The sequence below is a fragment of the Apodemus sylvaticus genome, chromosome 2 (assembly GCF_947179515.1).
Source record: "Apodemus sylvaticus chromosome 2, mApoSyl1.1, whole genome shotgun sequence".
NCBI lineage: Eukaryota > Metazoa > Chordata > Mammalia > Rodentia > Muridae > Apodemus > Apodemus sylvaticus.
In genome coordinates this window covers 184,578,054-184,602,056 of record NC_067473.1, presented here as the reverse complement: position 1 = coordinate 184,602,056, position 24,003 = coordinate 184,578,054, and the positions used below count along the sequence as shown (strand labels likewise).

The 24,003-nt window shown below is 45.4% G+C and overlaps 1 protein-coding gene across 2 annotated transcripts in view; it reads left to right on the top strand.

The window, feature by feature from the left end:
- Itpr2 (inositol 1,4,5-trisphosphate receptor type 2) overlaps nucleotides 1-24,003 on the top strand; it is a 410,062-nt gene that overhangs the window by 13,105 nt on the left and 372,954 nt on the right. For both annotated transcript variants that reach the window (XM_052175272.1, XM_052175273.1), the window contains exon 2: nucleotides 14,970-15,040. In XM_052175272.1, the coding sequence (XP_052031232.1) occupies nucleotides 14,970-15,040 (71 nt within the window). The remainder of the gene's footprint in view (nucleotides 1-14,969; nucleotides 15,041-24,003) is intronic.

Genomic DNA, 24,003 nt, shown 5'->3' with positions numbered 1-24,003 from the left:
TGGAGATCCTCTTACGTGTCTAGCATCTGTTGGAAGTGCATTGAGTATTCTGCTGCGGGCTGTTGGAAGCTTAGAATCAGCAGGGGTTTCGGTCAAGTGTCCCGGAGGAATTTTGACAGCTGGTAATTCTTTGGCAGCAGACACTGCGAGGTTGGCGCATAAGCATAGACACTTTCTGAAGAAGGGATCGTGCTCTGGGTTGGATCCTCAGCACTGGAAAAAAGAAAAGGACAAAAAAGGAGAACAGCTTCACATCTCTCAAATGTACCTTCTTCAAAACAGGGGCTATTACATATGCCTTTATTTTTAGTTATTTAAAATATCTGCGTGTTGGTGTATAGGCTGGAGGTCAACCTTTAGTGTGCCCTTGACCTTGTCTCTGTCACCTGGGACTTGCTGACTGGGATTTGACAGGCTGGCTTGCTTTGAACTAAGATCCTGCCACTTGTGTAACAGGAACCTTGCCACTGAGTTATATCTCCAGTCCTATTCTGAAAGATTCTAACTAAATATCAACAACATCATAGAATTTGAAACATGTAACAAAATGCATCTCAGTATCAGGCCCATCTGGCTATCTCTATAGATTCTTTTTCCCTTCTTTGTTACTAGCAGATGACTTGGATTTGTGGGTGTTCAGGACAAAGTCTACATCTCCCCACTCTGCACCCGACATTCTCCCCAGCCCACTGTGGCCACTCACTACACTTGGGAGGAAGAGGAAGACCTTTAAGGAAGGCTCAGCACCTCGCTCTGAAAAGGTGTTTGGAACAAGAGGGTGGGAAGAACGCATCTTGGGTCACATAGATGAGGCCACTGTACTAGAAAGGTTCACAAGGCACCAGGAAGTGAAACTGTTCTGCAGACATCCTCAAGTCCAGTTCTCTGTCATATTCACCCAAGAAATGGGTAGCCAAGGGCCAGAGAGGGTTTTCTATATCAACTATAGGTGGTTTTGAAGCAAGAGAATGAAACAGTTTGCTTTAGAAGAACCAGGTTTTGCTCTAGAGCCAGGTTTGGCCTAGTGGCAGAGAAGGCAGGGATGACAGAACAGGACAGAACAGATGACAGAACATCTAACATGGCAGAAGCTGTACTGGGGACAGAAGCCGCTTGCCACAGAGGCACTGGAGGGACACTGCTGAACTTCAGTTCAGATCTACACAAAGCTTAGGGACTGGGACATCCACCACTGTTTCTAAGGCTCTGAAGACTAAACTTACAGATTTGAATAAAAGGTGTATTTGCTCACATCTAGATAAAATATCATCGGCTCTCAGTTTGACTGCGGGCTCTCTGTGTTCCGTGCTTTATAGTGTGAGGTCCTCTGGCAGAATACCTGCTTTTCTTTCACAGACACTTAGCTTCACAGGATGTTTCCTGGCGGTCTGCTCAGTTTCCTTTCTTCCCTGCATGCCTGTCATCTATTTCCCATGTAGATGCCCACTTGCTCTAACTTGTTTCTGCCCTCTAGACTGTGTGACGACCCTTTATGAGCTACAGAATGGCAATCTGTAAGTGTGCTGCAGTGGCGGCTTTAATTTTGATTCTTTCTTAGTTTCGTGTGTGGTTCAGTGTACGGTGGATATGTTCATGTACGTGTATGCACACGCATATATCTGCTTGAGGTTGTGTGTGAGGGCGTGTGTGCTTGTGTGTTGAGGTCAGAGGTAGATGTCAAGTGTATTTCCTCAGTGGCTCTCCGGCGTAGTTTTTGAGATGGAGTCATTCCCTACACCTGGCTATGCCAGCTGCCCAGTGAATTACAGGCATCCTCCTGTCTCTCCTGCCTCTACCTCTCCAGTGCTGGGATTACGGGCACTTGCTGCTCTGCCCGGCTTTTGGTGTGTGCTTCTGGGATCCAAACCTTGGCCCTCATGCTCACAATGAAAGCACTTTACTATCTTCTCAGTGCTTGATTCTGTATCTGTGAGTATTGGGTTGTCCTTATTTCTCCTTTTAGATTTAAACAAAAGGGCAGAGGCTATGTGTGCTCAGAAGTTATGTTGCCTTGCACGGTACCTGTCAGATAGAACATATCCGAGAAATACATTGAATCAGTGCCCGAGGCTGTAGCACGGTACCTGTCAGATAGAACATATCCGAGAAATACATTGAATCAGTGCCCGGGGCTGTAGCATATGGTTGAGACTTTTGCTTTAGACAAATCTGGTTTCAAATTGTGTCTCCACTTACTCTCCCAGTGGCTCCTCAGAAGTTATTTAACCCTGACACCTGGATTTCCTTAACTGTAAAATGGGAGAGTCCTGCTAGGAGATCTTGTCTAGTTCTTGGTGATGAGCACACATAAAATAGGTTCTATGGAACAGGCCTAGAGTGCCAGGCTCCAGAGCATGAAGTAAGAGCAAGCTATACATTAGTATTTGTAAGATCACCGTGAAGAGAGCATCGTGAATCCCTTTGTAGCAGCCGAGCTGAGCTCACACTACAGGGGGGCTGGACGTACCGCCATACCGTGAGCTGCTGTCTGCAGGCTGTTCAAAGTCATGCTGCCTTATCAGTTATTTGTTTGGTTTTGATCTTTTCTTTTCTTCCTCGTGCCACTGGTGTACATTTCTAAACCTCCAGTGCTTGCATTTGTCTCTCAGTTCTGGTTCGATGTGTGTTGTCCCCTGATGTACTGCAAACACTGGATGCATGAGTATGAATAATGACTTCAATAGCTGTGTGCACATTGCGCTGCCATTACTGAATGTTCACACCCCACTCCCTGTATTTCCTATGACTAGATTTTTCAAGTTTTCTTATGTTTTGAAGCCAACATCTTTTGTTAATATTTCTCCCTGCTAGGATATGGTAACAAAATAAAACATTTTAAACTTATCATTTTATTTTTATTCTCTCTCTCTCTCTCTCTCTCTCTCTCTCTCTCTCTCTCTCTCTCTCTTTCCCCCTCTCTCTCATGTGTATATGTGTGTGTGAGAGACATGGTGCATGTGTAGAGAGGTCTGAGGACAACCCTAAGCCCGTGGAATCATTTTTCTCTTCCTACTTTCTCGAGGGATTTGGGCTTGACCTCTGGACACCAGGCTTTCTCGAGAAGGATCTTACTCACTGAGCCACCTGGCTGGCTGGCCCTGTTTTGTTTATCCACTGAGACAAAACAACGCACTAGATTGCAGCCTTTAGGATAAAATTGTACAGACCTCTCTGCCACTCCCCCCACACCGTCACCCCTGTCCCAGTGTCTCTGACCTTTCATATTGGCCAAGAATCAGGAGTTCTGACCAAATTTCTGTGATTGTTCGGGATGAGCAAAACAATATATGTACGATAATAAGCCAGTTTACAAACAAATGTATTTGTTTAGAAAAAGGTGTCAAGTTTTAACTAATAACTGATCAAATTATAATCCTCGTCTTGGAGACACTAGGGGATTTGAGATGGCTATAGGGTGGGTCTGACCCCTGTCTCTTAGCAGCAGCTACCCAAACAGCAAACACCACTGAGCCTTCAGCTTTCTTTTAGAAATGCCTCAAAGGATAATTTCTTTCTTTTCTGGAAAAGTGACATATATGCATGGACTCAGTGTGGAAGAACTGTTTTAAAAATCACTGGAAATGCTTTGAAGGGGCTGAGGATGTAGCTAGTCTGCGTGGAGCGCTTGCTGAGCACGCACAAAGGCTTGGATGTGTGTCTGCTGTCCCACTCAGATGGTACAGGCAGGAGGATCAGAAGTTCAAGGTCATGCTTTCACTGGGTCTCAAATAGCCCAGGCTATATGTTGGAAGTTTGAGGCCAGCCTGGGCTACTTGTTTGAGAGCTTCTCTGAGAGCAGCTCTTTCTAGTAGCTCACATCAATGGAGCTCTGAGGTGGGAGGAGATATTAATAGGTGATTAACTGGTGATAGACTTGAGTTTGAGACCTGCCACACTCTCAGGCATGACAAGGTAGGAAAATATCTGAAGACACGAATTTTATTAGTTAGATATGTTTGGGGTGGGGGATAGGAATGAGAAAATCCAAATCAAGTCTCTAACCTAAAGGATTTTGTGAGGAGTAACGGAGTCTGCGCGTCTGGATTCCCTTGGAGCCCTTGGCTCTGTACCACGTGGGTTGTCTCAAGCTGGGTATGTGCTCTGTCAGTGGTGCCAGCGGCTGCCGGTAGCGTTCTTCCTCCTCCTCCTCTTCTCAGAACTGATAGAGTGCCTAAAGCCCTAGGAACAGAATGTGAGCTTCACTGCAGCGTAGACAGGCGATGAGGCTGGGGAAGAGCTGCGGGGGCTACAGATGGGATGCCATTGGCTAGAGAGGGAGGAGAGCCTTCTGCCCTCTTACAGTCAGGGTTCCTGGTGGGAAGGAGGGCCTTGGGTGCTGAACAAGCAAGCAGTGAGAAGACCCAACACATGCACCAGCGGAATAGGCCCCAGCCCTCAGAAAGCTGCATTCTAGGACCTTAGGGAAGGCGCAGCCTGTAGTTATCCAGCTCTTTGAGTGGCCTCCTTCAGGGCACAAGGGCTCTGCCCAAAGCCTGCTTCAGAAGCAATGGGAGGGGGAGTGGTCTGAGACCTGACTTCTCAAGGGGTGGGAGGTGGGGGAGGGGGATGGTGGTGGTGGGGGTGATGGTGGGTGGTGGTGGGTGTTGGTGGTAGTGGTCTGGTCTCTGCTTTGTCTTCAGCTGGTGAAGACAGGGTTTTCAGGGACTCAGCTGGTGAGGGAACCCAGTGGTTTGCTGTAGGTCGGTGATGTCGCCTCACTTTTAAAATGTAGAGACTTCATGAAATAGTTTTTCTAGAAGAGCACATTGTTGAGTGAACATTTAATTGTTCCTGTGTGTGTCACCTTTCCCTCTCCATCTCTCCTCCTCCTGCCCCCTGCCCCACCCCATGTGTGTGTGTGTGTGTGTGTGTCTGTGCGCGCGCGCGCGCGTGCGCGCTATGAAATAGGAACTGGCCACCTTGCCTATGTCTTTCCTTTATCTTTAGCTCAGTATAGTATCCAAAGCACATCCAATTTCTCTCCTATAACCAACCAGAAGCTGTTCCCTGCCTGTCTAAAATCTAAATTCCAAGAGTGTGGCAGTGGGGTTGTTCTGTGGCTAGCTGCCCGGCAGAAACCCAAGTGCTGACAGGAACCTTTCTAAGTAGCATTTGTTTTCTCTAACAGACCTAGAACTTAAAAAAAAAAATCTAAATTACCAATAGGTATTTTTTTTTTGGAGACTTTCATACCAAGTGCTATATTTACATAATTCCTACCCTCTCCCCCCCCCCCCACCATCCCTTGTTCACGACCTCTTCTTTTTAATTAGACTTGGAACTTTAAGACAGTGTCTGGAAGCTTCCACAGGAAATGCCCCATGTCTCCCTACTCCGAGTGTGTTCTCTGGGTTTCTGACTATCTAGATTTAGACACGTAGCCACAGTGTGATTTTCTTTTTAGTGGTCACTGACTCCTGGACTTTGAAGATACAGCTGTGTTAGTTTCTGTTTTGGTTTAGTATTTATTTATTTTATTTTATTTTTAACAACCAGTGAAGCTTGAGGCTGCACTTCATTCCCTTTCTCTATTCCTTGCTTTAAAAGAGGACATAAAGGAGATGTGGATGAGGCCTGGGTGGCTTGACTGCAGTGGAGACTGCAGTGTAGGAATAGTTACCTAAATGAAGCTATTTACTTGTGTTGCTAGAGGCTGAAGGGAGAGGTAGAGGCTAAGAGCTCAGGCTGCTCTTGCAGAGGACCTGGGTTTCCAGCAGCCATAAGCACCTATAATTCCTGTTCCAGGAATCCAATGCCTCCATCTGGCATCCTGGCACATGTGTGCTATATATACATGTACGCAGGCAAGCCCTCATAAACTTAAAATAAAAATAAGTAAAATTTTAATTTGTAGTAGCCAATTATTTCTGCTTTCTAAATATATTCCTGCATCAATAAACACAGTGTTGAATCAGGGACTTAAGGGCTGGAGAGATGGCCCTACGGGGCCTCTAAGAGTGTTTGCTACTCTTGTAGAAGACCTGGGGTTGGTTCCTGCTCAAGTCAGGTGGCTCACAATGGCTTTTAGCTCCACTTGTAGAGGGTCTGACGCTCTGGTCTCCCCAGAGCTGCAGGCTCATGGTACATATACAAAGCAGACTCAGACATCTGCATAAAAAACTATTAAAATTAAAAAGAGAAGACACCGAGTGGCTGGGAATAGTGGCTCATACTTGAAATAAAGCAGATGACCGAGGATGTGCTGTGTCACTAACGTACTCTGCAGGGTAGTCACTAGGAGAGAAGACAGGCCCCTCTCATGACTGCTACACTGGGCTGATCTGGAAGGAAACTAACAATGAACAAGGACTTCTACTGGTGAGGCTGCCTGAGGGGTAACACGTCTCTCACAGACCTTCCTCAGACAGGAGCCCAGTGAAGCTTTCTTATTCTTCTACCAATCCCTGTGCCTCCTGCAGGAGATGCCACCAGCTTCCACAGCTGTGGCCTTTTACTGTGCAGGTTACAGACAGATCCACAGTGAGCGGCCTGGCTGTCTCCTACTGTGTGTGTATTTTCTCATCTAATTTATAGTTATGGATGGCATTAATATTTGCACTTAACTTGGATTTAATGTCCAAAGCTGGAACAACTTAAATGAGGAAGAGGCTGCAAGTCTGCACTGGCTTAGGTGAGAGACTGATTGTAGGATGACACCTACATGGTCCCTGACAAGGGCCTAGAAGGTGAGGTGACTGTGGAGGGCTGTTTCTTTTCTAATTAGAATTTTGGTGGGAAATCTTTGCAGTGGTAAGGCTCAAAAAAAAAAAAAAAAAAAAAAAAAAAAAAACAGTTGCTCAAAGAAGTTAACTTAAAAATATGTGTAATTTAGTTCAAAGTACACTGAACTGTAGGCAAATGGTGACTAAGAAGACAGAGTCAGCCTTTCCCTGACGTTGAGCTCCATAGTCAGTTGCCCAGCATACAACAAAACCAGTATCAGCTGGTTGTATTTATATATCTGTGTATAGATACACACACACACACACACACACACACACACACACATATGTAATCATAATAATTGGAAAAGGGGAGGCTATCAATTTGAGAGTGGGGGGTGAGTTCTAGGGGTTGGAGGGAGGGACTTGGGAAGAAGAAAGGGAAGAGAGAAAGGTCTGTGATTGTATTTAAATTAAAAATTAAAAATCTATAGAAGGAAGGGTTGGGGAGAAGACTTCGTGGTAAAGTGCCTACTGTGCAAGTCTAAGGACTCTTGTTAAAGTTGGATCAGGCAGGATTAGCACTGGATCGGGCAGGTTCAGCACTGGTCTGAGTGGGTGTCTCAGATGGAGACAGGAGGATCCTGAGGCTTGATGGACAGTTCATCTAAGCTAATCAATAGATTTCAGGTTCAGTGAGTGGCCCTGTCTCAAAAACACATTGGAGAGACATTGGAGGAAGATATTTGATTGGCTTCCACATTTGTAGGCACAGGCCAGAGTGAAACACGGATGTGTGTATAACCCTCACCCCACCCCCAAGAACTGTGAAAGCCAGATACAAATAAAATGATAAGAACAAATACTATAAGATTTAGTTACAGAGCACAAATGGTCTCCAGGAAGGTGCTTTTCTGCTCATTTATCCAGAGGGTAGACGATTGTACTATCTTGGAGGGAATTAGGAAGTCCTACTGTGCTGGCTAGTTTTATATCAACTTGACGCAGCTATGATCATTGGAGAGGAGTAAACCTCAATCGAGAAAACACCTCCATAAGATGGGGCTGTAGGCGATCCTGTAGGGCATTTTCTTAATCAGTGATTGATGTGGAAAGGGCCAGCCCACTATGGGTGGTGGCACCCCTGAGCTGGTCATTCTGAGTTCTATAAGTAAGTAGGCTGAGCAAGCAATGGGGATCCAGCCAGTAAGCAGCACTCCTCCATGGCCTCTGCTTCAGTGCCTGACTCCAGGTTCCTGCCCTGCCTGAGTTCCTGACCTGACTTGAAAATGTAGGCAAACAAACCCTTTCCTCCCCCAGATTGCTTTGGTCGTGGTGTTTCATCACAGCAATAATAACCCCGACTAAGATATGATAACCCCAATCAAATTCAGACTCCTTATAAGGAAGAGTGAAGGCCCGGTGCTTGTAGAGATCCAAATTAACTGGTAAGATTGAAAATAGTTATATGTACCTTAGATTTCTAGATCTTCAGTTTCGGGGGGTTGATTGCAGTATTAGTTGGCACTGAAAGTGAATTTGCCTTTAGCAGCCTAGAAGCAGGAAGAGCAGCAGGAAGAGGCAGGAATCTGTGTTCCTCAGAACCCGCCCTGAGGCTATACAGCAGTGGTTTCCAAGTCTTGGTAAAGGCTGTTTTGAAAGGAAGGGAAAGTGATACTTTCATTCTTAGCCAGAGGAATCTGTTTGGTATCAGCTCAGAAGAAAAGCACTTTACAGACAGAATAGAACAGGCATGGAGCAGAGACAGCCTCTCCCTTGGGAGGGAGGAGTAACAGCAGGGACAGGAGAGTCACCATGCCTCAGACCAGAGAGATGCCAGCACATCGTGCACCTTGTCTCCCTAAAGCTGTCTTTCTCAGATGTGAAGTTCTTAAAATGAGGTATATAACTTCAAAGAAGCCTTGAACGCAGTCCTGTGCCCTGCAGCCCCCAGAGTTGTCAACTCTTTCATGTGGGGGTGGCTCCTTAGTTGTATTAAATTATAACATGGAGCTGGGCTTGGCACTGTACGCCTGCGATCTCAGTCCTTGGGAGGTGGAGGCAGGGAGATCAGAAGTTCAGTGCCAAGCTAGCCTGGTGCCTACCTAGTGCCTACCTAAGACCTGACTCAACTCCCCTCCCGGCATAAATAAAAATTAAGAAATACATTTGTTCATATATGTTGTGTAGGGTTTGGAGAGTTTCAAATTAAGAGAAAAGATACACAAACCTATATACAGATGGTAGCAATGACCCTTCAGACCATATGATCTTTTAGGAAGATAATGGTGTAGCTCTTCTATTCTTTCACTTTCTAGAGATTGCCTCTCTCTCTCTCTCTCTCTCTCTCTCTCTCTCTCTCTCTCTCTCTCTGCCTGTCTGTCTCTCTTTCACCCCCCCCACACACACCCATCTGTGGTCTTGAGATTTTCTGCTTTATCCTCTCTATACCCCTTACTATAGGGCCAATATTTGAGACCCTCTTCCCCTTACAAAGAGTTAAGGTTGTTAGTTTTACTTTCAGGGAAAAACTGAAGGAAAGGAGCCTGCCCCATAACATTCTGTGACAGCGGTGTTTCTGTGCTGTGCCTGTCCAGCAGAGGAATCCTCTCTTTGCTCTTCACTGAGATCCAAAGATTAAATGTTTGTTAAGAATTGAAAGACCTCAAGAGAAAAAGCTTCAAGACCTCTTGACCTCAGGGTATGGTTTTGCTCGTAGCTGTGAGCCTGGAGCAGCACATGGTTCATAAGCAACACTTGAGGTAAATCTGGGCTAGCACAGAAAAATGGCTTAGTTTCTAAATTTTAATTTTAGGGCTTTTTGTTTGTTTTGGAGACAGTGTCTAATGTAAACAGGTAGGCTGAGATTGTTGGGGCTCATTATGTTATCCTTGGATTCCTGATCTTCCTGCCTCCACCTCCTACGGGATTATAGACCAACCTACCAAGCTTGTTTTTAGGAATGGTTTAATGCCTTTTGATTTCTGCCATGTCAGTTGGAGGTGTGTCTTTGGAACGACAGCTTTCCCTTTTCATCATACATGTTTACACTTAGTTGTTGGAAAATGCAGGAAGCTCCGTGTCTGCAGGACGGGACACATGCTTCTCAGCACGTCCCTTTCTTAGAAGCACCCTGGCTAGGGTTGACTCAGAAACAGTCACCTGCTTTAGCTTTAACGAGGCAGCTTCTATCCTGTCCAACCGTGTGGAAACAGCTTCTCGGGCAGCAATGACTGTGGGAATGGCTGCACAGCCGCCAGAGGCTTTTCTGGCTAGGGAACTTCTCTTGCCAACTATTTCCTCTAAGAATCTCTCCCTTTTATGTCTGCTCAGCCAGGAAGCGATAGCTGCATCTCGTGTTCTTTGCTCTTTTGAAGAAGGCAGGATGGTTGAGGAAGCAGGAGGGGTGAGTGCTTAGCTCCAGACCTAGTCATGCCCTACAGTGCTCTGAGGAGTTCACAAGACAGAAAGTTTCTGGGTATGCAACACTGCCCTGTTGTGTAGTGGTGCGGTCACTGGCTAGATGATTTTGGAGAGCTCCCTTTGTCATATCTGTCTAGAATGTAATATCGAATCCACAGTTTTCTCGGGGGAGTCCATGTGAACTTCTGTGTCCCTCGTTCCTTCCTCTGTTTCTGTGATGCTTGTCACTGCATCATCGGGCCTCATGTTATCTCCTGGATCTTACTTGCTTTGTCTTTATGATCCACTGAACTCTCATTGACTAAACTCAGACTCGCAGTCCTCGGGTGCTGGCTGCTGATTGGAGTCGTGCAGCCAGCAGTGCAACAAAGTAACAGCTTGAAGTGTGTTGCAGCGGGACAGCAGGGTGTCAGCTGTGTCAGGATCGTGGGACCCTAGGCCTGAGGATGCTGAATTTCTTTTTAGTTAAACATAAGCTCAAATATAAGCCAGAAGAATTAAAGACACAAAACCAAAACAGAACAGAAAAACCCTTAAACACGTGAAGATTTACACTTAAGCCATAGAGTCATGACGTATAAACCATATAGTCTGCTGTATTGAGTTTTTTTCAGATTGTTCAAAAGGAAAATATTTTATCAGCTGTTAAGTTTTATATACTTACAGAAACTCATAAATTGCTGCATTTTATAAGCTAAGTCATTCAAATTCATATTACATATATATGAATTGGTGTTTACCTGCTTAATAAAATACATAAAATCATTTCATTAAACAGTATTACATGCTTAGTTTAACAACAGTGAGGTTTCCAGCACCCACATGCTTCTTTAAGTTTTTAGGTTACCATATGTGCTGGCTAGTTTTATATCACTAATGACATAAACTAGTGTCGTTGGAAAGGAGGCAGCCTCACATGAGGAAATGCCTCCATAAGATCAGTCTGTACACAAGCCTTCGGGGCATTATGTTACTTAGTGAGTGATGTTGAAGGGCCCAGCCCGTGATGGGCGGTGCTATCCCTGGGATGGAAGCCCTGGGTTCTATTGGAAAACAGGCTGAGCAAGATAGAGGCAGCAGCGCCCCTTCATGGCCTGGGCATCAGCCCCTGCCTCTAGATTTCTGCCCTGCTTGATTTTCAGCCCTGACTTCTTTCAATGATGGATCATGATGTGGAAGTGTACACCATTCAACCCTTTCCTCCCCAAGTTGCTTTTGATTACAGTGTTTCATCACAGCAATAGTAACCCTGACTAGGATACAAAGTTTCTGATTCAGGGCATCTCCACATGTTTGCTATTCCTCATTCTCTCCCCCACTGCTCGCCCTTCCCTCCTTCCTCTCATGCTCACTTTCTCTAGTTCCTTCTCCATCTATCATATTACATTCAACCTACAGTCCTTTCTATTCCCCACCTTGCTAGGGTGAATGCACACACAGGAACAGATGTGAGAACAGCAGGGTGCACACATGCTCAACTTTAAATTTTTTTAAAAAACTTTTGTTTAGTTCTTTTATGTGTCTGAGTGTTTGCATGCATATATGTCTGTGTGCCACATGTGTGCCTCTTGTGCTTCAAGGTCAAAAGAGCACGGTGTTAGATCTGCTGGAATGGGAGTTACAGATGGTTGTGAGCTGCCATGTGGGTGCTAGGAATCAAACCCTAGCCTGTTAAAAGCCGGAGTTCTCAATCATGGAGCCATCTCTGGCGCCCCAGCCTATTGGGTTTTTAGTGTCAGTGGTCTTGTATGTCCTGTAACATGTCTTATAGCAGGTAGATGGACACTCCTCCTCCCCTTCCTTCCTCCCCTCCTTTCTTCTTTCTTCTTTGCAAACTCATTTCCATTTCTTTAAGTCTTTAGGGTGAAATGATTAGGTTCCACAGAAGTCGGATCAGGAACAGGGCAGCTCCTTAGGTTACTCTGGCTCTCTCTGGGTTCTGGGTAGTGAAGACCCTGTGGGCAGAAGCTTGCTGTGATCTGATTAATTGTCTTCCTTCCCTTTTCTCTCTAAGACTGAGACTAGGGGTGGAGCTTAGAATGGGATTCACAGAGACGGGGGATGTCACTTGTATTCTTTTTATGTACCCTAAATAGGACTGAGTTTTTTTTTTTTTTTAAATCATTGTGCTTTGAGTTCTTAATAAGTCTTAGCTCCTTAGAAAATCTGGCCGTTCCTTCACAGAGTTTTGTCTAAGTCTGACGTTGTGATACACTCAAGTCTACTTGAAGCTTTTCCAGCTCAGTGTCAGAAACTCAAATTGGATTCGGGGTTGTGGCATTAGGCTTTGCTTTCTGGATACAGTTCAACTTCCTGTTTCTAAGAAAACATCATCTAAAGACCTGTAGATGCAATTTCTGTTTGCCCGGCAACTTGTGTCACCCATGCTTAGTAACTAGTATGAATAACATGAGATATAATCAGCATTACAGGGATTATATCTCTACATGTGCATGATACTGCTTGGCCACCTCTCCCCCATGGAAATCTGATCGCATAGGGGGAATAAAACAATCTGATGGTTTAAGAAATAGATCCTTATCTAGGCAATGGTGACACATGGTTTAATCTCAGAACTTGGTAGACAGAGGCAGGTGGATCTCTGAGTTTAAGACCAGCCTGATCTACAGAGCAAGTTCCAGGACAGCCAGGACTACACAACGAAATCCTGACTCAAACAAACAAACCAAACAAGCAAATAAATAAGTGTGTCCCTTTGGTAACTTAATAAACCAGGAACCAACATTTCATACTGGCTGAGTTTTTATCCAAAATAAATGGAATTGACCCATTTGGAAGATTCTAGTTAATTCCAGACTGAAGAAGGATGAGAGGGACAGCTCCTCTCAGACGTCTCCCTCTGGGAGGATTGCTGATGTGCTTGTACCTCACACATCCTCACAGCACTGAGGCAACCCTGCCAGTCAGGCTCACTGCTCTGCCCCTGAGAAGTCAGGCTTGAGTCTCATGAGAACCCTCCTGTGACTTGCTGGGCTGCTGTGAAGGTTATGTTGTCCCTTATTCATTTATAAACAAAAGACTGGCATGTTTGGTTTCAGGCTCCAGAACAAGGGTCCTAGGCACATATTTTACAAATCAAAGCAGACCAAACTCCAGGTTCTCCCAGCATCCCTCAGTTCCTAACTGGTATACCCTGACCCCAACCTTGAACTTTCCAGCCCAGATACTGGGCTTCCCTTCTTCCCCTAGAGGCTCTTCCCTGTATAATCCAAACATTTTGGTCCCTCCCCTCCCCTCCTCTCCCCTTCCCTCCCCTCCCCTTCCCTTCCCTTCCCTCCCCTTCCTTCCTTTCCCCTCCCCTTTCCTCCTCTCCCCTCCTCTTCCCTCTTTTCTCCTCCCCTCCCCTCCCCTCCCCTCTGCTCCTCCTTCTCATTTCAAGAGTGCCCTCCCCACCCACCCATGGCCAGTTCCCTGGCCTCCTTTCCTGCAGCAAGTGAGCTCACCTACCCAAGAGCAGCTTCCCAATAAACCTGCCTTTAATATAATCTAATTTGGCTTGAACTGGCTCATTTCACCAGAGAGAAATAGCCTACCAACCCCTAAGGACGGAAGTGAGAACGTTGTAAACACTGCGGCATCTGACCACTCTTTTTTTTTCTTTTCTTCTTCCTTCCTTCCTTCCTTCCTTCCTTCCTTCCTTCCTTCCTTCCTTCCTTCCTTCCTTCCTTTCTTTCTTCTCTCTCTCTCTCTCTCTCTCTCTCTCTCTCTCTCTCTCTCTCTCTCTCTCTCTCTCTCTCCTCTTTCTTGAGAGCCAAGAGTCTTTTTTTTTTTTTTTTAAACAACAAACCTATGCAGCCCTGGCTGTCCTGGAACTCTCCGAGTAGACTAGGCCATCCTCAAACTCAGAGAGCCACCTGTTTCTGCCTCTCAAGTTCATGCACTACTCTACCAGGCCTTTGACCACTGTTAACATTTTGCTGTGTTCCATTAAAAATTATTCATTTTATGTGTATGCCTGTATGCAGTGTCCGAGCAGCATGTGTATGTAGGAGTGGGAGGATGTGGGAAGAGGGCCCCATATCCAGAGCTTTATTCATAAATGGTTGTGAGCTACCATGTGGGTGTTGGCAATCAAATCTAGGTCTTCTACAAGAGCAGTAAGCTATTTTAACCACTGGGCAACCATCTCTCCAGCCTCTATGTTTTTATATGTACATATGTAGAGGTATGTATATATATGTACACGTACTTTTAAATTATTTGTCCTTTGGCGATTTCACAGATGAATGCCAGGTATTTACATTGTACCCAGCCCTCGCTTCCCCCACCCCACTCCTTCCGTCTCTGTTTCTTTTGCCCTATGTCATCCCTCCTTCTTACCCTCCTATTACCCACTGAGTCAATTAGGGTTGCCCACAACTTGTGCAAGAGTGTTGGGCCATCTATTTCAGCATCGGAAACCTGCTAGGGCTGTACCTCTGAAGAAAAATAACTTTGTTTCTTCTCAGCTATCACCTGCTAAATGCTCTTCAGTCAACAGTGGGGCCCTCTGAGCCCCTCCATTCTCCATATTTGGAGGTATATTAGCTGGCTTGATCTGAGGCATGTTATTTTAAATATGTATATGCAACTTGCTGATTGGGCAGTGGTTATTCTCACAACATCCTAGAGGCCAGGACATTTCCCTCAACAGGGTTTTAGATAGCTCAGCTGTGATTGGTGGTTGTCAAGGTCATAGCAAACATAACAAGTTTCCTACCACTCAATGCTTCCTTTTCTTTCCAGAACCTAATCCTTTTATGAATCTTGTACTCCCAAGAAGTTTCTGAGTATTCTGACTGCAAATATTTACCCGAAGTCCTTGTGTGGTGTGTGGCTTATGAGTGTGATGATGTTAACAGTATAAACATTCTTTCCCTCCAGGTTGGTGGATGACCGTTGCGTGGTGCACCCAGAAGCAGGGGACCTTGCTAACCCACCCAAGAAGTTCAGAGGTAAGAAAAAAAAATTAAGATTGTGTGTGTGACCTCAGAAGGCAGACTAGTCTGTGTCTTAAGGTAAATAATGTTAAATTTTTACTCAGTGAAAACCATTTCCAGTTTCCCCATAGGTTTTATTGTGGTTAAATTTGGAGGGATCTACAATTAATTATCTGATTTTTGTTTTGCACAGTGGCACCTATAGATTGCCAAGAAACCTGGGTAATTACCTGTGAAAGGTGAAAATTTCAAGCCAGTAGATAGAACTAAATGCTATTTATCTATAGATTTCTATGGCAGTTATATTATACATGTCATTTTTGTGTTTTACTGTTAGCTTGTTAATTATCTTTATGAGTGTCCCATGTTGTATGAATGTGGCGTTTAGAGCTATACACAGATGGCGTGTGGTAACTGTTTTCTTAGAGCTTCATGGTTTCCTTGGCTGAGAAACCAGTTGTAGCAGCAAGTTAAGATTATAACTCAGCTGCTGTAAAAGGATTAACGGGAAATGGAGGACATTCTAGAAAACACAAAAGTAGTAATTACAACATCATACAAACATTACAAGCTAGGATCTGCATATGAGAGATATGCGATTTTGATCTTACTGAGCTGGGGCACCTCACTTAGTATCTGTCTTGGGTTTCTGCTGCTGTGGTGAACACCAGTACCAAAGGCAACTTGGGGGTGAAACAGTTTGCTTCATCTTATAGCTCTCAGGCTACAATGTATCACAGAAGGAAGTCAGCTCTGGAACCCAGAGGCAGGAACTGACACAGAAGCAGTGGACTAATGTTGCACATTGGCTTGCTCCCATGGCTTGCTTGCTTTTTAATACAACACAGGTCCAACTGCCCACAATGCTGGGCCCTCCCACATCAGCCATAATCAAGATAATGTCCCAGTGACTTACTTAAAGGTGAATCTGATGGGGCATTTTCTCAGTTGTAGTTTTCTCTTCCCAGATGTCAAGTTGACAGAAAACAAACAAAACCAAATCCCCCAAAATCAAAACCCCAAACCAAACCAAATCAAACCAACAACAAAAGAAAAAAAACAACAACTACAAAACCTAACAAGGATCATATAATAAAATCTAGATCCATCCTTTTCCCTGCAAATTTTACACTTTCATTATATTTATAACCCAGTAAAATTACATCATGTGTATATACTACATTTCATTATCCATTTAACCATTGTTGGAGACCTGAGCTGGTTAAGGATTCCTCTTTTTCTACATCTTCTCTTTTATAAAACGTATTAATTGTGTGTATGCATGTACATGTGTGCTCCTGAGCGTATGGATGTGTGCCGTGCCCACAGAGACCAGAACAAGTGAAAAGTGACTGTGTCCTTTGCAAGAACAGCAAAAGCTCTTGCCATGAAGCCATCTCTTTCTAGCTTGGCATTTGATTTTTGGTTCTTTGTTTGATCATACCCATTCTGACTTGGATGAAATTGAATCTTATCTTTTTTTTATTAGATATTTGCTTTATTTACATTTCAAATGGTATCCACTTTCCACACCACCCCTCCAAAAATCCCCTATCCCATCCCTTGATGTCCTGCTCATCTCCCCTGCCCCCAGTTTCCTGACTTGCGTTCCCCTATTCTGGGGAATCGAGCCTTCACAGCACCCATGGTCTCTCCTCTCATTGATGTCTGAAATGGTCATGTTCTGCCACATATGTAGCTGGAGCCGTGGGTCCCTCCATGTGTACTCTTTGGTTGGTGGTTTAGCCTCTGGGAGCTCTGGGCTACTGGTTGGTACATATTATTGTTCCTCCTGCAGGGCTGCAAACCTTTTCAGCTCCTTGGGTCCTTTCTCTAGCTGCTCCATTGGGGACCCTATGTTCATTCTATTAGTTGGCTGTGAGCCTTGGGTATTTTGATCCACTTTCCAATAAAGATCAAAGTATCCACACTTTGGTCTTCCTTCTTCTTGAGCTTCATGTGGTCTGTGAGTTGTATCTTGGTCGTTCCAAGCTTTTGGACTAGTATCCACTTATCAGTGAGTGCATACTGTATGTGTTCTTTTGTGACTGGGTTACCTCACTCAGGATGATTAGCTAAGGATGTTGAACATAAAAATGTTATTTATATTATGATGGTTTGTGTTTCTTCTTGGGGGAACTATTTGTTTCATCAGCCTATTTATTGATTGGCAGTTTTGTTTCATTCACTGATTGATTGTTGGAGCTTGTCTTAGTCAAGGTTACTATTGCTATGGTGAAACACTGTGACCAAAAGAAAGTTTGGAAGAGGAAAGGGATTATTCAGCTTATACTTCCACATCACTGTTCATCATTGAAGGAAGTCATCATTGACAGGAGCTGATGCAGAGGCTGTGCAGGGGTGCTGCTTACAGGCTTATTCCCTATGGCTAATCCAGCCTGCTTTCTTAGAGAACCCAGGACCCCCAGCCAAGAGTTGGCCCCACCCACAATGTGCTGGGCCCTCCCACATCAGACACTAATTAAGAAAATGCTCTATTGGCTTGCCTTCAGTGAGTTCTTATGGAGGAATTTTTTTTCATTTGAGATTCCCTCTTCTCCAACGGCCCTGTCTTGTGTCAAGTTTACATGAAACTAGCCAGCACACAGTTCTTTATACATATTCTTTAATAATTTTTTTTTGGTCAAGTTAGGATTTCTCTGTGCAGTCTTGGCTGTCCTGGAGATTGGTCTGTTAACCAGGCTGGCCTTGAACTCACAGAAACTCACCTGCCTTTGTTTCTGCTGGGATTAAAAGTGTGTGCCACCACAGCCTGGCATATATTCTGCATTTTAACTTCCTTGTGTAAGGTTTGTCTGGCAAAGGTTCTCCTCCTCTCTGTTATCTCTGCTGATGGTTTTCTTCACTGTGTGAAAGCTTTTAACTTTTTGTAGTCCCAGTTCTTCATTCTTACATGATCTCCTGTGCCACTGGAGTCCAGTTTATAAAGTTTGAAAAAGAACAGTCTCATAATCAAACTGGGACAGCACAGTGCTTGTGCTGGGGAAAAGCATGAATTTCAGGATCGGACTGTATTGTCTGGGGGCTCTGTCATCTAAAGTGGGTCACCTGTCAGGAGCCTCCGAGGGCATCTGTCACTGTCCCATGGGAGTTGAGCTGGCTAGTAAGAACAATGTCCACTGATGAGCATTTGTAAGCCTTGCAGTGTTTCCAGGGAAAGCTTTGCAGACACATTGTGCATGCGTCTTTATACAAATGTAGTTACCTTATAATGAAAGGATACAACATGACTCTGTTAAGCATGTTTGGCTCTGACCTTACTCTACCCTCTTCTGGAGCAGAAATTTCTTTCCTTTTCTTTCTGTTTCTCAGTCATTGAATTTTACCCATAAAAGACGCCTTCTCCTCCCCTGAACAGCCATCGGATACTGTGGGTTGAGATATTCAAGCTCTTTCTGGGATCGTGTGATCAAACTTGATACAAAGGGCATCCCAGGACTGTGCTGCTGAGTTTCAGCAGCCTGATTCTTTGGTTCTCAGTGGGATTTGCCCTTTCTAGGTTGTGTGAAAGGGCAGGTTACTCTGGAGAACAGGAAGGCTCTGGAGGGTAACAGATCTGTGCTGGAACTAACAGCTCTGTGCCCGGAGGCAGATGGACCCAGATGCAAGTTTCCTTGTTATCCAGTGGGCAGGGGTTCAAGGTGTGAATCACTGTCAGAGCAGGAGCCTGGCTTTCCTGTAATCTGATTCTTAGCTCATCTCCCTGCTAGTTGGTTCTCAGTTCCTACTTCCACTTTAAAACTAAGCCTCTGTCCCTCCACTATCACCAGAGAAGGATGTCCTTTCCAGCTGGAGACCCAAGCACCCCTTGTCTGAAAGCCCAACTCTTTTCTGGCAAAATCCAGCACAGAAGTCTCTGAGGTTGACTGGCTTCTGTCCCGGTTTTCCCAACAGCCAGGAGCAAACTCTCCCAAAAGCTTCAGCCACGGGCAGCCTGTTGTGGGAGCTCTGTTGGCACTTCTGTCCCCTGACTGTGTCTGTCTCTCCTGCCCGCCTCTGCAGCTGGAAAAACCATTGCACGCCCTAGAGAGCTGACTGTGGGAATCTCCAGCCTAGCATGTCCAGACTCCTCTGCCAAGTTTCCAGAACCTTATTGTTTCTTCCTTAGATGTTGTAAAGGAACAATGGGCCATCGTCATCGTAGCTCCTTGAGCTGAGCACATGCTATTCTCAAGTGAATTTGGATGATTTTCATGTCCAGCAATGAAATGTGACTCTAGCTCAAGTCCTCCAATTTCTTGAGCAATTAAGTTCTTTTAGAACCAAAGTTCTAGATTGGTTGAAGTCATGATATTCCCAACCAGGCACAATCTCGAAGTTTCCCATGAATGTGTCATGAGGAATTTTTCTTAAGGGGTGTGTCTAGGCAGTGCCATCTCCTTCCTTCTAAAGTTCCAAGGACAAACCAGAGTTCTCCCTGAGAAACCAATGGGTTTATCGGATTTCTGCGCAGAGCCTGGGTAAGGTTTACTATAGGAGTGTGGGTGACCTCGAAGCACCTACCTACCCTAGGAGGTCTGCACAGATCATAAATGAGTCGCCTCTGCATCTGGTAGATGGAATCCCCCTGCCGTCGGGCTTCCTCAGCTTGTAGACTCAACCCCTTCCTCGAGTCCCTGAGGCCACGTGCAGTTGTGAAATGGGCACTAACGGCTGGTGGCTCAGGGTTCAGAGACCCTCACACCCGCTCCTTCTCTCAAGGAGCGTCGGGAGTTCATCAGCCCTGCTCTGGGCAGGGACAGCTGATCTGAAGAGGAAGGTGACAGCTTGGCCCTGAGGACGAGGTCATCTCAGCTGTCTTATCAGCAGAGAAAACAAGGTTGTAGCTAAACAGACGTCCAGCGTTCCTCAAAGCCCAGTATACGGTTGTTTCCGTAGAAACCGCACACGGAGGACGATGAGAAGGGAGAGAGACTGTCTCTGGAGCCAGTTAAAGTTCTTTACCAGTCAGATTCTTCATTTTATTTATTCTACTTACTTGATTTTTATTTTATTGTTTTGAGTTACGGTTTTGATAGGGCAGGGTGACCTCTAATTTGCTACCTAGCTGAGGATGGCCTGAAATTTTGATATTCCTGTCCCCACCTCTCAAGTGCTGGGATTACAGGAGTGTGATATCATGCTTGGCTTTCTCTGGTTTTGTTTTGGTCCTTCCATTAATTAATTTATTTATTCATTTTACATCCCAGTCCCTGCCCCCTGCCTGTCCCAGTCCCTGCCCCACAGTTCCCTTATCCTCCCCTTCTCCTCTGAGAGGGTAGAGCTCCCCTACCCCTTGGGTATCCTCCCAACCTTTGAGCATCAAGTCTCTACAGAACTAGGCCTATCCTCTCCCACTGAGGCCAGACAAGATAGCCCAGTTAGGGGAACATACTCCACAGACAGGTGGAATATGTAACAGCTTTAGGGACAGCCCCCACTAGTGGTTGGGGGCCCACATGAAGACTGAGCTGCACATTTGCTACATATGTGCAGGGGTGGGGCTAGGGCCAACCTGTGTATACTCTTTGGTTGGTGGCTCAGTCCCTGGGAGCCCCTAAGGGTCCAGGTTAGTTGACTCTGTTGCTCTTCCTGTAGAGTCCCTGTCCTCTCTGGATACCTCAATCCTTCCCCCAAGTCTTCCCCAAGACTCCCCGAGCTCCATCTAATGTTTGGTTGTGGGTCTCTGCATCTGTTTCAGTCAGCTGCTGGGTAGAGCCTCTCAGAAGACAGTTATGCTAGGTTCCTGTCTGCAGGCATAGCAGAGTATCATTAATAGTGCCAGGGATTGGTTCTTGCCCATGGGATGGGTCTGAAGTTGGCCCAGTCACTGGTGGGCCATTCCCTTAGTCTCTGCTTAATTTTTGTCCCTACACTTCTTGTAGACAGGACATATTTTGGGTCAAAAGTTTTGTGGGTGGGTTGGTGTTTGTATCCTTCCACTGGGGACCCTGCCTGGCTACAGGAGGTGACCTCTTGAGGTACCATATCCTCACTGTTATGCTCTTCAGCTAAGGTCACCCCCATAGACTCCTGGGAGCCTTCCCCACCCCTAGTCTCTGACACATTGTAGAGATGCCCCCATCCCATCCCCACTCCCACTTTCTTGTTTTAAAAACATAATCTCAAGACTCTGTGACAAAGGTGCCTGCACAGGAGAATTCTAAAACTGGCTCCGGGAATTCTGTCCTTTTCCATTTCCTTAAGTCCTTGTGTAGCCGCAACATTTCTTGTTGTGACCAAAAACCTGAGAAGAGATGATCCAAGGGAGGAAGGGTTCCCTCTGGCTCCTGGTCAGAGGCTTCTTCAGCCTGTTGAGTCAGGGAAGACCTGTTGGCCAGGACAGTCTGGGACAGTGATGTCGGCTGTGAAGGTGCCCACTCACGTCTGGGCAGGTCAGTGAGCAAAGAGAAGGGAATTGTGGGTACACCGTTGACTGTCACCTTTTCTCATGATAGTATTCTGGGGTGAGCCCCCTCAAGGCTGGCCTCTTCCTCAGTCAGCCTGTCTTAAAATACTCTGCAGACATGCCCAGATGTGAGACGCAGGTGCTTCCAGAGGCGGGGAGGCTGACCCTGACTGGGGCGCATAGCAGCTTGTTTCTCATAGGCCGTTTGTCCGCAGTAAGGGTTGGCTCTGTGTGTGCTGCTCATTCGGATGGTGTGGGGTTCTCCACTCTTCCATTCCCCTCCCCCGCCCCATCCCGAGCTGCATTTGGTATCTCTTCTCTTGTTTTCTAAGGGCTACAGTGTTTCTTCAGTCTTTATTGCTTTTGCCCTGGATGCTCTGGAAGAGTCCAGCTAGAGATTTTACTGACTTTCTTATGGACTGGCTCCTTTGGTGTTTTGTTACAATTCACCTAAGTGGGGGTTAAAGGCTAGAGACACACGCCAAAGAGGTAGGCTCACACCTTTCTGTCTCAGAGGTCGTAATGGCAATATAATTTACTGGCATCCTTGTTTCCAGATGGATAATGTCATATTCCCTGTGTTAGATGAAGAGAGTTACTTTCATTTATTTTATGTTGGTTTTACATTGGTTTCTTTCCTATTTCCCTTTGTATTTCTCCCTTTTCTGGAAAACTGCTTTGTAAGAATGGAGTTGTACAAAAGTCTGTGTGTGCTGAGAGGAGAAGCTGACTTACATGAAAGCAAGAGTGGTTTATTTGTCCTTCTGTGACCCTAGGGGTGAGGAAACACAGGCATGAAGGTGAAACCAAGGAGCTTGTCCCCAGGAGGAAAGAGATGGCCCCTGACCCAAGGTCAGGCCTTTTGGACTGGAAGAAGGTTTCAACTCTTGAGATCCTGCAGTTGTTGACTCTGGCCTATTTCATAACCCACTAAGTCTATCACGGGGCCACTCCTGCCAAGCAGTGGATGTTTAGAGGTCATGAGTCACGATGTTTCAGGAGCTGGAATTTAAAGGAAGAATTTCTGTTCTGTGCAATGTAAAAAGTAGGTGGTGAAAAATCAGGGGCTTAGGTGTAGGACATGTAACCTGATTCCTTTTCTGGCGACCACAGAAGGCATTTTGAAGGTACAGCCTCACTCTGTGCCATGGAGGTTACATGTCTAAACATACAAATGAAGACTTCTCATTAGTGTGTGCACACATGCATATGTGTGTGTGCATGTGCATGTGTATATGTAGGCCAGAAGCCAATATTAAGTGTCTCCCTATCGCTCTCTTCCATATTTTTTGAGTCAGGATCTCTTGCTGAACCTGGAGACTCTCATATCAGTCAGTGCAGTTAATCTCTGTCCCCAAGGCCAACTGTCCCCAGTTACAGATGCACACTGCCACCCCAGCTTTTTACATGGGAGCTGAGGATTCGAACTCTGGTCCTCGTGCTTGTATGGTGGGTGCTTTACCCGCAGAGCCACCTGCTCGGGGCCCCGCTGGTTGAACACGCTGGTCTTTTGTAACACTTATGTGTTACATTTTCTGCCTTCCACCAGCCCAGCGCCTGCTCTGTGGAGTTTCTTCAGATTTGGATTCATATATTTTTTTATTTTTATTTTGAGTCAGGATCTCAGGTTTCCCAGGCTGCCCTCAGACTTGCCATGTAGCAGAGACTGAACTAAAATCCTTCTCTCTCCTTACCCCGAGTGAGGGATCATCAACACCTACCACGCTTAGCATTGGTGTCATGGTCTTTTTCCTTTCTTTCATACACAGTGACAGACAATTTCAAGTTTAATTTATCAAGCAGCTTAATTTATTGGGTGTTTGATACGTATATTCAGCATCACAATTCAGACTCCTTAGGCTTTATTATTTTGCCACCAGAGACTGCTGCTATTCAGAGCTGGAGTTCAGAAATCTGAGAACAGTGAGGTCATGCAGTCCTCACGAGGTCACTGACCTTTTGGGGCAGAGCTGAGACTAGAACGGTGCTTAAGACCCCCCAGATCTTGGAATTTTGCTTGCCTGGAAATTCTACCGCTTGGCCTTCACAGCCATGTGAGAGAACCTGAGCCTTCCCCTACCTCAAGTATTTGTCTCAAGCAATATTCCTCAGCTCCTTTCTTCTGTGTTCTTGGTACATTTGAACTCTTTTACGTTGCCGCTAACTACAGATTTCTCAGGTGTTCCCTATCCGACATGCGGCCTTGTTTTCTGCCAAGGTCTTTGTGGGTGAATTTGACACTTGATATTCACCAAGGACTGTACACAGTACAGCTGAGTTTATTCTGGAGAGAGGTCATCTTGGTCTTGGAAACCGTATTTACAGCTCAAGTGAATTTCTTCCTTCAGGTTTTCAGTGAACCTGAACTCTGATGTAATAATTTGTTGCTCAGAGAACTTTGAAAATTTGTGATGGATTCCAAGCCAACAGCTACATGAGTCTGTATTAGGACCTTTAAACACCCTTCACTGGGACATTACTTGGACTGTAGATAGCAGTGTTTGTGAAGGTCATGCTGATAACCTCTGTCTATAGCTAATCCACCACTACTAAACTCCTAATTGACGGT